Source organism: Nicotiana sylvestris, chromosome 9 (genome assembly GCF_000393655.2).
Source record: "Nicotiana sylvestris chromosome 9, ASM39365v2, whole genome shotgun sequence".
NCBI lineage: Eukaryota > Viridiplantae > Streptophyta > Magnoliopsida > Solanales > Solanaceae > Nicotiana > Nicotiana sylvestris.
Window position 1 is genome coordinate 160512219 of NC_091065.1, and position 13246 is coordinate 160525464.

The 13246-nt window shown below is 39.5% G+C and overlaps 1 protein-coding gene across 1 annotated transcript; it reads right to left on the bottom strand.

The window, feature by feature from the left end:
• Window positions 1-9481: 9481 nt before the first annotated feature.
• LOC138878506 (uncharacterized) lies at window positions 9482-12446 on the bottom strand. The gene is made up of 8 exons (XM_070158189.1): window positions 12228-12446; window positions 11862-11999; window positions 11568-11753; window positions 11337-11454; window positions 10569-10816; window positions 10284-10460; window positions 9949-10094; window positions 9482-9629 (listed from the first exon to the last, which is right to left on the bottom strand). Exons 1-8 carry the CDS (start codon window positions 12444-12446, stop codon window positions 9482-9484), a joined length of 1380 nt encoding a protein of 459 aa, XP_070014290.1.
• Between the last annotated feature and the right edge of the window lie 800 nt (window positions 12447-13246).

Sequence of the window (13246 nt, forward strand, 5' to 3'; positions counted from 1 at the left end):
TTGATTGTAACGTGGTTCGAGATACATTTTTATAACGTTGCAATTCTTGATAAAAATAACAGTAAATGATAAAAGCGGTTGAAAGATAAAATTTGCACATAAGTTCATATTGTATTTAAAATCAGATAAATAAGCCAAATATAACAGTTGAGCGACCGTGCTAGAACCACGGAACTCGGGAATGCCTAACACCTTCTCCCGGGTTAACAGAATTCCTTATCCGGATTTCTGGTACGCAGACTGTAATATAGAGTCATTCTTTTCCTCGATTCGGGATTAAAATTGGTGACTTGGGACACCCTAAAACTCCCAAGTGGCGACTCTGAAATAAATAAACCAATCCCGTTTCGATTGTCCTTTAATTGGAAAAAACCCCATTGCACCCTCGCGGGTACGTAAAAAGGAGGTGTGACACCAGCTACCCTTGTGGTTCCCTCATAGCAGTACAAAGTCAATTGGACACAACTAGAAGCAACATGACTACCTGCACTGTTTCTGCCTGCACTGCACTGTTTCCTGTGCCCACTTATTCCTTGACCAACTAAAGTGTTTACATCATTTTAAGTGATGTCATCAAGGTGTATCAACAATGAGTTTATATCAAAACATCACTTGAACATTTCTATTTCTCATTCAAGCCTTTTGCAAAACAGAGAAATTAATTCTCACGAGCTTGAAGAACAAAGTTAAACACTAGTACGGACCAGTTCCTAAAGTTAGTATTTTATTGTCCTTAGTTGAGTTGTAACTTTGTGATTGTTCTTATTATTCTCCTAAACTTCTTAGCCAGATGTATTTATTAGGAACCCTCTTGTAAAATTCGTAAACTCTCTGAGTTTATGTTGTGACTAGGTTTAGTCATAAGTTAAAGTCTTTGTAACTAGAGAGTGACAAAGTGGCTTGTGGTGAGAATACCACAAGTTAGTTGAGTTGAATCCTTTGTAATAGAGTTATAATAAAGTGGCTTGAAATAGGTGTTTACAAGTTAGTGAAGTTGAAAGTCTACAGATGTAGGTCGTGGTTTTTATCCCCTTGAGTTGGGATTTTTCCACGTAAAAATCCGGTGTCTTATTTACTTATAGTTTTACTAGCATTCTCAGAATAACCTCGTAGAGGACTAGGTACTCTACTATTTGGTGGACTCATATAAACTAACAATTGGTATCATAGCGGGTTCCTCCTATTAGGCTAACACCTAGGAAGGATCCTTATGGCCGCTCCACCAAATTTTGAAGAAGGTCAATCTACATACTGACCACCCAGGTTCAATGGACAATACTATAGGTGGTGGAAAAGAAGAATGCATGATTTTATCATGGCTGAGGATTTTGAGTTATGGGATGTCATATGTGGTGGGCTTATGTTCCAACAAAGGTACTGGAAGGACTTCCATTTTCAATGTCAAAAACCAGTAAAGAATACACCGACGCAGACAAGAAAGCTGTGGAGAAGAATTTTCGTGCCAAGAAGATTCTGGTATGTGGAATAGGACCTGAAGAATATAATAGAATCTTCACTTGCAACATTGCTAAGGAGATATGGGAAGCTTTGCAAATAGCTCATGAGGGAACCACCCAAGTAAAATAGTCTAAGATCGATATGCTCACTACTGAGTATGAACTCTTCAGGATGAAGGACGATAAATCTATTGAAGATATGCACACAAGATTCACTTCCATCATAAATGAGTTACACTGACTTGGTGAAACTATTCCTAGAAACAAGCTAGTGAGGAAAATCCTCAGTATTTTGCCTAGACCTTTGGAAAGTAAGGTGAATGCTATTACTGAATCAAAGGACTTGCAGGAGCTGACCATAGAAGAGTTGGTTGGAAATCTGAAGACCTACAAGATGAAGAGGAAGATAGACAGTGAAAGAAGAGAACCAAAGAAAAAAAGAACCTGGTACTCAAAGCTGATAGCAATGACTCAAGTGAGGAAGAAAGTGGCATGGCTTACTTAACCAAAAGATTTCAGAAGATGGTCAGAAGAAATGGAGAAATGCTAAAAAGGGGCAGCTCTAGCAAACCAAAAAACTATGATCTCTATCATAAGTGTGGAAAGCCTGGACACTTTATCAAAGACTGTCCTCTCTTGAAGCAAGAATCCACCAAGAGCAACCCTGAAAAAGCAGCTAAGAGGAACCCGGTTCCTTTCAAGTACTTCAAAAGAAAGAGATCTGCTGACAATGTGGTGAAACAGGCTCTTGCAGTATGGGGAGATTCCTCTGGTGAGTCTGAAGATGAAACTGATGCTGGTGATAGTTCCATGACGGCAGTTGAAGGCGACGAAAATGAATATGACTCATCTTTTGCTTCGATGGCCCAATTAGATGATGATGAAGATGATGACAACAAGGAGATAAATTTCAGGGATGTTCAGAGAAATCTGAAATACTACTCTCCTAAGAAACTCATGTCTTTAGCTAGTGTATTGATTGATGCCTATCATAGTCTTATGGAGGATAGGGATTCCTTGACCTTAGAACTAGGAGAAGTTGAACAAACTAGAAATGACTTAGTGGCTGTTGTTATTGACCATAAGGAAACTATTGAAAACTTCAAAGAAGAAAGAAATGATCTCTTGGCAGTAATTGCAGACCTAAGGGAAACAATAAAGAGACCAGGGACTAAGTCAAAACCTGGAAATTCTGGAAAAGAAAAAGAGATAGCCAATGAGGAACACATTAGGCTTGAAAATGAGTAGAAAGCTGTGAGAACTAGGATGTGTGTTGAAACTGAGAAAAACAAGAACCTCCAAACTGATCTGGAAAGAGTAAAAATGATCTTGAAAAGTTCCTAAAGTAGACCTGGTCCTCAGAAGCTATCACTGCCATGTACACTAATAATGGTGGAAACAGTAGGGAATAAGGTTCCAAAGGGAGAAAACTCCTTACAAACCTCACAGCAAGTACGTCATTATTTCTGATAACTGGATTTGTACCCACTGTGGGATCAATAAGCACTTCAAATAAAATTGCCAGGCCAGGGTTCAATCTGTTCAGAAAAATAAAGTGTTTGCTGAAAAAGTGACTACAAAAGAGGGACCAGGTTCCACTCACAATAAGCGCACATTATCTGCATGGACTAAGAGAGCTCTTATTCATCCTCTTACCTACTACAAGGGACCCAAACTTTCTTGGGTTCCTAAAACTAACTATTGATCTTCTTGTGCAGAGAACAATGAAAGGAAGCGGTCAATAATGGTTCATGGATGATGGGTATTCAAAGCACATGACTGGGAACACCATGGACTTTCTTTCAATAAAAGCCCTACAAGAAGGGAGTGTATCCATTGGCAATGGGAAAAAGGGTTACATTCTTGGAGTTGGAAAAGTTGGGAAGTCACTCACTCATTCTATTGAAAATATGTACTATGTCAATGGCTTTAAGTACAGTCTATTGAGTGTCACTCAGATCTATGATAAAGGAAACAAGGTGGAATTCTTGTCCAAGATATGTACAGTTACTGATCTGGTAACTGGTGAAGTGGTACTTGTGGCCAAGAGTTACAAGAACATCTATGTTGCTGATTTCGAGTCCTTACAAAGTGGTGATCTGAGTTGTCTGAAAGTTGTTGATGATGATATTGAACTGTGGCACAGAAGACTGAGGCATGCAAGCTTTTCTCTTCTGAACAAACTAATTCAGAAGGATTAGCTTGGTAAGAACATTTGGGCGCAAATGATATGTTCTCAATAATGGAAAGAATCAGCTTGGTAAATTCGATGCCAAGAGTGATGAAGGAATATTTCTGGGCTACTCTTCTCAAAGAAAGACATACAAGATATATAATAACCAGACTTAATGTGTTGAGGAAAGTGTTCATATTATTTTTGATGAGTCTTATCCATCTTGTGAGAAGAGTGCTAATAAAGATAGAGATGGAGAACCCTTACTAATCCCTGGTGAAGTCATTGACATGACAAATGGAAAGGCAGATATGATTAGCCAAGTAAAAAAGCTGAATGAAGACAATACTGACTCATCTTCAATGGAACCAGGTACTTTAGTTACAACCACTAAAGCTGAAGAAAGAGTGATTGATGCAGTTCAGGGTACTCCACTAGAACCCGAGAGAAGAACACATGAAAACCAGTCAAATGTACCCATATTCTCTCTAAATGAACCTCAGATGTCTAATTGGAGACACAAAATCTCTCATCCTCCTGAGATTATAGCCATGCAAGACGAGTTACATCAGTTTGAAAGGAACAATGTCTGGCACCTAGCACCCAGACCCTCAGATCGAACCATTATAGGAACCTGGTGGGTATTCAGGAACAAACTTGATGAACACGGGAATACCACAAGGAACAAGGCCAGGCTAGTGGTTCAAGGCTACAATCAGGAGGAAGGGATTGACTATGATGAAAAATTTGTTCCGGTCGCTCGCATGGAAGCAATTAGAATTCTAATCGCTTTTGCATCTCATATGGAATTCACCTTGTTCCAAATGGATGTCAAAAGTGCATTTCTGAATGGATTTCTTAAGGAAGAAGTCTATGTGAAACAACCTCCAGGGTTTGAAAGTCATGAACATCCTGATATGTGTTTAAACTGGATAAAGTATTGTATGGGATGAAGCAGGCACTTCGAGCTTAGTATGAAAGGCTATCAAAGTTCCTCTTGGAAAATGGCTTTAAAAGAGGGAAAATTGACAACATCCTGTTCTTAAAGAAACGGGGAAGGAACCTGCTCATTGTTCAGGTCTATGTTGATGATATCATTTTTGGGGCAACAACTGATTCTCTATATGAAGAATTAGCAAAACTCATGGGAAGTGAGTTTGAAATGAGTATGATGGGGGAACTGAACTTCTTCTTGGGTCATCAAGTAAAATAGTCCCCCAAGGGTACATTCATTTGTCAGCAAAAATACATCATGGAGCTCTTGAAGAGGTTTGACATGGAAGCATCAAAGACTATGCAGATTATCTTTTGGATAGGAAAAGCACTTTTGTAATGGCTCATTTCCTAGGTTCATGTCTCATCCCTTGGGGCATAAGGAAGGAAAACTCAGTGGCTCTTTCAACAGCTGAAGTAGAATATGTAGCCGCAAAATCCTGTTGTGCATAACTTTTATGGATCAAGTAGCAATTGGAGGACTTTGGGGTACTCACTGAGAGTGTGCCCCTTCTATGTGATAACACCAGTGCATTCAACATGGCCAAGAATCTAGTTCAACACAAAAGGACCAAGCATATTGATGTGAGGCATCACTTTATGAGGGACAATGTGGAGAAAGGGCTGATATGTATGAAGTTCTGTAGCATAGAAGACCAAATTGCAGACATCTTCACCAAGGCATTAAGTAGGGAACATTTTGAAAGAAACAGAGCGAAGTTAGGGCTTTTAAAGCCCAATTGAGAACCTGATTCCTCATTATTTGGCTATGATAATCACCTTCAAGAAAAACTGGTTAAAGTGTTTTCTGGCCATGTCTAACTCACTTTAATACCGTTGTAGGTAAACACGCATGATGAGTATAGAAGCGGTAGATACAGTGCATGGATGATAAAAGAGGATTGATACTTTTGAATAACAGGTCAAGAACCTGGTTCTTGTACCAAAGGTTAGTAGTTCTGTGTATTCTTTAATACACGTCTTAAAAAGGTACAAAACACAACCGCCATGTCCAACTTTTCAGACTCTACTGTCACGTCTCTTCACTTCAAATCGTTCCATCTCTCTCTGAAACGTTGCACTTCTCTACGCCCAACCGCCATTTCAGAACCGGTCCCTATTTCTCTATTCATGATTATCCATTCTTAATAAAACCCCCCTCTATTCCCCACAAACCATAAGTCCTCCATTATAACTTCCCAAAGAACCATCACTCCATCTTTCTAATGGCTGATACAAACTCCGACCTCCCTGACTCAATCATACCTGTTACTGAAAAACCTATGGAGTCCTCCGCCCCTACTGAGCCTTCTTTAACCACTTTTACCCTTCCCGCTAAAATCACACCTCACCCAGATTCTCCATCTCTCTCCATTTCAGAAACCCCTAAAATTGTTGATCCGTCCTCTCCATCATCTGAGGTTCCCACTAATCAAAGAACAAGTGGAGAACAAGGTCAAAATCCTGAGGTCACTGAGGGTTCCGCCATTATTGCTATAGATTCCGTGGTGGCAGTAGTGCCGATTGAGGAAAATAATATTGTAACCATCTTTGTGGTGTCTACTGATAGTGTACTGCATGAGAGCATCTCTTAGAAAATGAGGTACAGGGTATGGGGGATGAAGGGGCCATTGTAACTGTTGAAGGCATTGCACTATCAGAAACTACTGGGCCCTCACATGAGGAACCTGACCCCTTTTCGAAGGACCCAGGTTAGGGTTCTCATTCCCAGGATAGTTCTGATCTTCTATTCGCTGTTGTGCCTTTGGACATACAGGCACCTGAGATGAGGTCCAGTGATGAGGAGGATTTAGACAACCTAGCTCCTGATCCGTTCATAGTCAAGCGAAGGGTGGTGTCCACTCCTGAGTCTTCCACCAAGCGACCCACTACCAGGTTGCAAGCTAAGGTGGCCTATGACTCTGCCCTTCAAAAGAGCAGAAAAAGTAGTAAGAAACATAGGAGGAGGTTGGTGAAAGATAATGTGCCTGTATGTGTTAAAGCAGTCCTTGTGGTAGAAGTGGAAGACGAAACACTAGAGGAACCTGGTTCATTGGTGAGACGGTCCCAGAATAAGATGCATCCTGCTTCAGTAGAAAGAGTTTCAACCCCTAGTTCCAAGTTGAAGGATGTTGTCAGTGAGTTCTCGATGTCTGATGAGAATGTGTTAGCCAAAACCAAGGGAAAAGAGAAATCAAGTGGTGGGAAGTCTGGCAAATGAAAGTCTGAAATTGTTCAGGAACCTGGTTCTGTGAAGAGGATGAGAAGTGAAGTCAGCCTTGGTTCAGAACGCTTGAGGCACCAAAAGGTTCTGCTGGGTCGTACGTTTGACCCAGCAATCTATGAGATGGCTGGTATGCGACAAATTCTTGAAATGGTTGAGTTTCAATGATGGAGGCATCTATTCCAAATAGATGCACCTAAGGCATATGAGGATAAGGTACAAAACTTCTTTGCTAGCCTCTTTCCCGTTGAGACCGACCACATCTGTGCTTTGGTGAATGGAGTAGATATCGTGTTCGATGTAAAGTTGCTTGGAGAAATTCTTAAAGTTCCTACAGTTGGTGTGCCCAGTGTAAAGGATGTGTGTCAATTTAACTTCAGAAATGCCGTAGTAAAAGACAATGCAAACCAAAAGGGGGACCAGATCCATAAGAAGGCGTTACTCCCTGTCTATCAGCTGCTTTTTGAATTGGTAAACAAAGTTCTATTGCCTCGAGCTGAGACGAGGTCAGTGTCTTCTAAGTCTGATATGTTCTTGATGGAGCAACTGGATAGCTTTACTCTTGTAAGCCTGCCTGCTATTATGATTGAACACATGCAAAAGGTAGCCACCTTCAAAGATGGTAATCATGGCCTTCCCTACGGGTTTTTGCTTACGCGAGTGTTTAAGTTCTTTGAGGTGCCACTGGGGAAAGGCAAGGTGGGGACTAAGAAGCAGACTTTCTCACAGACAACATTGATAAAATGCGAGTGCATAGAAAAGGGGGGAGGAAGTACATCAACGGTCTCACAGCTCATTAATGCTCAGAATAGTGCAACTGAGCAGATTCGTCGGTTGAAGGCTAGAAATTCTATCCTGGAGGGTTAGCAAGCCCAAGGGGTTCTGGCGTCAAATGATGAAGTAGCTCGTTTGACAAAAGAGAATGCTGATCTCAGGGCGCAAGTAGAGAACCTGAAAGCAGAACTGCTCAATGAGCAAAGGCCGGCCAATGCCCGAATAGACCTCGTTCTCCAAACACTTGTTGCAGCTTCCAAGCCCTCTACTCCTAGTGCCCCCTAAGTACCCCTTCAGTGACCAGTTTCTGAAAATGTTCTTTTAAGTTTTTTTTGTTTTGTTTGGCAGACGTTTTGTTTTCTTTTTTTTATGTGGTTGGGATGAAACAGTACTGCTCCCGTCTTAACAGTCAAATGTTGCCTTTGCTTTTTAAGCAAAGGCATATAAAATTTTCTATCTATATCAAATCTATCCTCTTTTATTATCTCATTGCTTAAATTCTATGTTTCTCTTCTCTATCATGTTTTGTGCACATATGTGGCATGAGTTAGCTCGACTAGACTTCTTTATGTTGTTTATCTGTGTGTGTCTTCTTAATGATGCCAAAAGGGGGAATAAATAGGTGTAGTAGATATAATGAGAAATAAGGAAGGCATAAAGTCAGGAGGAACTTGTGTTCTCCTGTTACTTAATCTAGTTCTCCTTGCTCTAAATCCACATTATCAATGTTAATTTATCATCATCAAAAAGGGGGAAATTGATAGGTTTTAAATGTCTTTGCCTTATGTTTTGATGATCTAACAAACTTACTGTCAAGGACCAGATAGGAAACCTGACACACTTGGACTATACTACAAGATTAACGGATTCCAGCTAAATGTGAACTACTATAGCTTCAGGAGATAGGAAACCAAACAAGGACCTAATACCCTTGTGTTTCCCTTATAGCAGTACAAAGTCAATTGGACACAGCTGGAAGCACTGTTTCTGCCTGCACTGCACTATTTCTAGTGCCCACTTATTCCTTGACGAACTAAATGGCTTAAATCATTTCAAGTGATGTCATCAAGGTGTATCAACAATGAGTTTATATCAAAACATCACTTGAACATTTCTGTTTCTCATTCAACCTTTTTGCAAAATAGAGAAATTAATTCTCACGAGCTTGAAGAACAAAGTTAAACGCTACTACAGACCAGTTCCTTAAGTTAGTATTTTGTTGTCCTTAGTTGAGTTTTAACTTTGTAATTGTTCTTATTATATCTTCTAAACTGCTTAGCCAGAAGCATTGATTAGGAACCCTCTTGTAAAATCCGTAAACTCTCTGAGTTTATGTTGTGACTAGGTTTAGTCATAAGTTAAAGTCTTTATAACTAGAGAGTGACAAAGTGGTTTGTGGTGAGATTATCACAAGTTAGTTAAAGTCTTTGTAACTAGAGAGTGACAAAGCGGCTTGTGGTGAGAGTACCACAAGTTAGCTGAGTTGAATCCTTTGTAATAGAGTTATTACAAAGTGGCTTGTAATAGGTGTTTACAAGTTAGTGAAGTTGAAAGCCTACAGGTGTAGGTCGTGGTTATTGTCCCCTTGAGTTGGGATATTTCCACATAAAAATCCAGTGTCTCATTTACTTACAGTTTTACTAGCATTCTCAGCAGAACCTCATAGAGGACCATGTACTCTACTGTTTGGTGGACTCATACAAACTAACAGTCTCCCCCTATCAAACACTTGAGAAATATACATGTAGACTTATTCTAATGGATCACCATTCATAAAAGCATTATGGACATACATCTGATAGATTATCTAACTCATAGAGGCAACACGAGCAACAATGGATCTTACTGTGACTATCTTAGTTACAGGTGAGAAAGTGTGTCAAGACCTTCCTGCTGACTGTAGCCTTTAGCTACCAGTCTAGCTTTATATTTCTCTATCTCCCCTGAAGCCTTGTACTTGATCTTGAAAATCCACTTGCACTTTGTTCTATCCACTTTGGGTCCTTGCCTGCTTTTGCAAATGGCTTAGGTTCAGTGGTAGAAGAGTACATTGTGAGAGCATTGTAGTGTGAAGTTGCCATGTTGGTGTATATGACATAAGAAGATAAGGGATTGTGGTAAGATGCATTTTTTGAACTAGTTACATAATCTTGTAACTAAAGAGGTGGTCTTCTTATTCTGCCAGATCTTCTGAAAGGATGATCATTAGTTGGTTCAGATGTGTGCTCAGTTGTGCTCCCATCGCCTGCATTTGTTGGTATTGGCTTAGTGATATAGGACTCCTCATGAGGACTACTGGCCTCCTCAGGTGGTGCCACATATGGTACTGGGAAGACTCCTCAGGTGGTGAACTAGAGGGAGAACCATATGATATCACATCATAGGGAACACTGTCACTAGAAGACATCAAGTCAAGAACTAGAAAGAGAGTAGTGCATATATCCCTCATATGTTTGAAGGGAAATATTTGTTCCTGGAATATGACATTCCTGCTAACAAAGAAGGACTTAGTATGTAGTGAGTATAGTTTGTACCTCTTCTGAGTGGAAGAATACCCCCATCATTACAGTTGGTATGGCTCTAGTAGCAAACTTGTCATTCTTCTTAGGACTGGTTGCATAGAGAGAGAGAGAGAGAGAGAGAGAGAGAGAGAGCCAAAGACCTTAAGATGTGACAAGGAAAGAGACTTGTTGTAAATGACTCTATAAGGTGGTCTACTGATGAGGTATACAGCAATACTTATGCATTCACCCCAGAAGTTCAGGAGAACAACAGCTTGAAATCTAATAGACCTGGCCATCTCCAGAATGGTTATGTACTTCCTTTCAACTACTTTATTCTGTTGAGGGATATAGACACAGGAAGTCTGATAGACAATGCCAAGACCCGGCAATAGTTGTTGAAATTCATTACTGTAGAACTCACTACCATTATATATTATGAGTACCTTAACGGTAGTGGAAAACATATTTTGTGTTTTAGTTAAGAAGTCTCTCAAAACCACAATAGTGTCAGACTTGGAATGAATGAGGAACATCCATGTGTACATAGTGTAGTCATCTACAACAGTCACAAAGTATTTCTTTCCATCATATGTGGGAAATCTATAGGGTCCCCATATATCATAATGCAATAGATCAAAAACATACTTAGAATTAGTATTACTCACTTGAAAGAGTAATTTTGATTTCTTTGCTAATGGACACACAGTACAATGAGTTACATTCTTCAAGAAACTAAGAGGCTTGTGTTTCTTTATTATATCAATAGGAGCATGACCTAAACTCATGCCACAAATGAGGAGTTGTAGTACTGATACTAGTTCTAGTAGCTATATGTGCACATTTATTATTAGCTATAGAGCTTGAATTAGCCTTCATAGGAAGCCTCCCTTTTCAGCAGATAGAGTCCATGATCTTCCTTACCAATCCCCATTACCTAGCCATAGAGGTCTTGAAAGACACAGAAATCATGAAAGAAAGCTACTAATCACTACAATTCCTTGGTGAGCTGAGAGACAGACATGAGATTATACTTAAAGTTATGTATGTAAAGCACATTACTAATATCCTGATCCTTAAGTACAGTAGAATTCCCTTTTTGAGACACTAGTACAGTGGTTCCTGTAGGTAAGTGAAATTTGCTTCTTTATGTGTAGGAATCTGTTGATAGCTATTTAACATCTATAGATTTGATGTCATATGAATTGATGCACCTGTGTCTACTATCCAGTTGTGATTAACATACTCAGATAGTAGGGATATCAGAATACTTGCAGATGAAGCTTTGCTAAAGGCTCCATCCTCAGTTCCTTTATTAAGCAAGTGCACAATCTGTTGGTATTGCTCCTGAGTAAAGAAGGAACATGTATCTTGCCTGGTGTTGGTTGAGGCTGAGTGAAATCTGAGTAACCTCCTCTAGTCTGTAAGGGCTGAGACAAACCAACCTCACCTCTGCATTGTTGATTAGTACCTTGTTGTTGACAGCAGCTTACTGCAGTATAGCCTTCTACTGTTGGATAAGTTGTACCACTAACATGATTTGAATAGATGCTAGAACAAGCACCTTTTCTTTTAGACTTGAAATCCGATGGATACCCAATCAACTTGTAGCAGTTTTCCTTTGTATGTCCCTTGAAGTGACAATATTCACATTAAACTTGATTTTTCTTTTGCCAATAATTACCAGCTAGTTTAAATTGGCTCCCTGTGTTGTTAGTCACTTTGTTGCTGTAGAGTACAATGTTATCTAAACTCTCAGTAACTTGCACTGCCTGAGTGAAATTGGCTAGATTCTTTTGACTCACATGATCAACAAGCATTGAGTATGCCTTATTGATGCTGGGAATAGGAGTCATCATCATGATCTGACTTCTAGCCTGTGAGTATGAGTCATTCAGGCCCATAAAACTGCAGAAGTCTATGATATTCAAAGTGTTGTGCATACTTCTTAGACTCTGAGCAGGGGCAGCCAGGGCATGACATAAGTGCATCAAATTCATTTTACAAATCTTTCAGCTTAGTGAAGTAATCAGTCACAGTCATGGTACCCTATGTGAGGGTGTGAATTTCTCTATGTAAGTAAAATACTCTCTGGATCTATTCACCTTGTCAAACCTCTCCTTCAAGTCTTCCCACACTTTGTGTGCATCAGATGCATATAGAACACTGCTCAGAAGACCAGGCCTAACAGAGTTCATAATCCATGATAATACCACAACATTCACTTTCTTCCAGAGATCATGAAGAGCAGGTTCAAACCTAAACATAGGAAAGCGACCATCGACAAAACCTAATTTGCTTTTTCCTAGTAAACCAACTCTCATAGCAAGACTCCACAATGCATATTTATCTGATCCATTCAATTGGAGAGAAATCAAGGAGCTACCTGAAGTATCGGTTAGTTGAAGGTTTAGTGGATGGTTATGGTCAATGATAGGAAAACTCGTGGTTCCAACAATGAAGGTACTCGTACCAGTAGCACGAGTGTGTGAGCTTCAGATAGTGAAGAATTATCCTTAATCGCCATTGCAATAACAGAATAGTAGCAATTTTTAAACTTCGCTCAAATCTCAAACCTTAGATTCTATTTTGAATCACTTTCAGGCACTTTAATACTGCGAGAGAGAAGCGCAGTGACTAATCGAATGCTAGTGAACTGACGAGCGATCTAGATCGAGAGCATAGGCTCTGATACCATGTTAACCACCATGGCAATGGCGGTTATAGCTCAGTCACAACTGTGTAGTTATGATTGTGAAAAAGAGAGGAGAGAAGAGAATGAAGCCACCAACTCTGTGAAACTGAGGAAATGAAATCTTGTATTAACTCCAAAGAGAATGCAGAGTATATATACACAGCTACAGTACAAACAACCTTCCTAACTAACATTTAACCACCTAAATAGCTTCTTTAACAACTAACTCTACTCCTTTAGCTTAACCCTAATATACTCAGCTTGTTTAACCATAGTCAACATGTTATTAAAAACTATATACAAAGTGTTAGAAATGACAACTTTTATAATTAAATATATGTAAAAAGTTGTGGTAAAAGAAAATTTATTTAATTAACGCATCAACTATTAAACAACGCCGTATAAATTGGAATATATAAAGTATTAGTA

Excerpts from the sequence above, each read along its gene's own strand:
- LOC138878506 (XM_070158189.1), bottom strand. The coding sequence starts at position 12,446 with ATGAGAGTTGGTTTACTAGGAAAAAGCAAATTAGGTTTTGTCGATGGT. Across the intron at positions 11,754-11,861 it reads CTGAGAGTTTAGATAACATT|GGACATACAAAGGAAAACTG; the intron begins GTACTCTACAGC and ends TGTCACTTCAAG. Across the intron at positions 11,455-11,567 it reads ATCAACAATGCAGAGGTGAG|ATTGTGCACTTGCTTAATAA; the intron begins GTTGGTTTGTCT and ends CAATACCAACAG.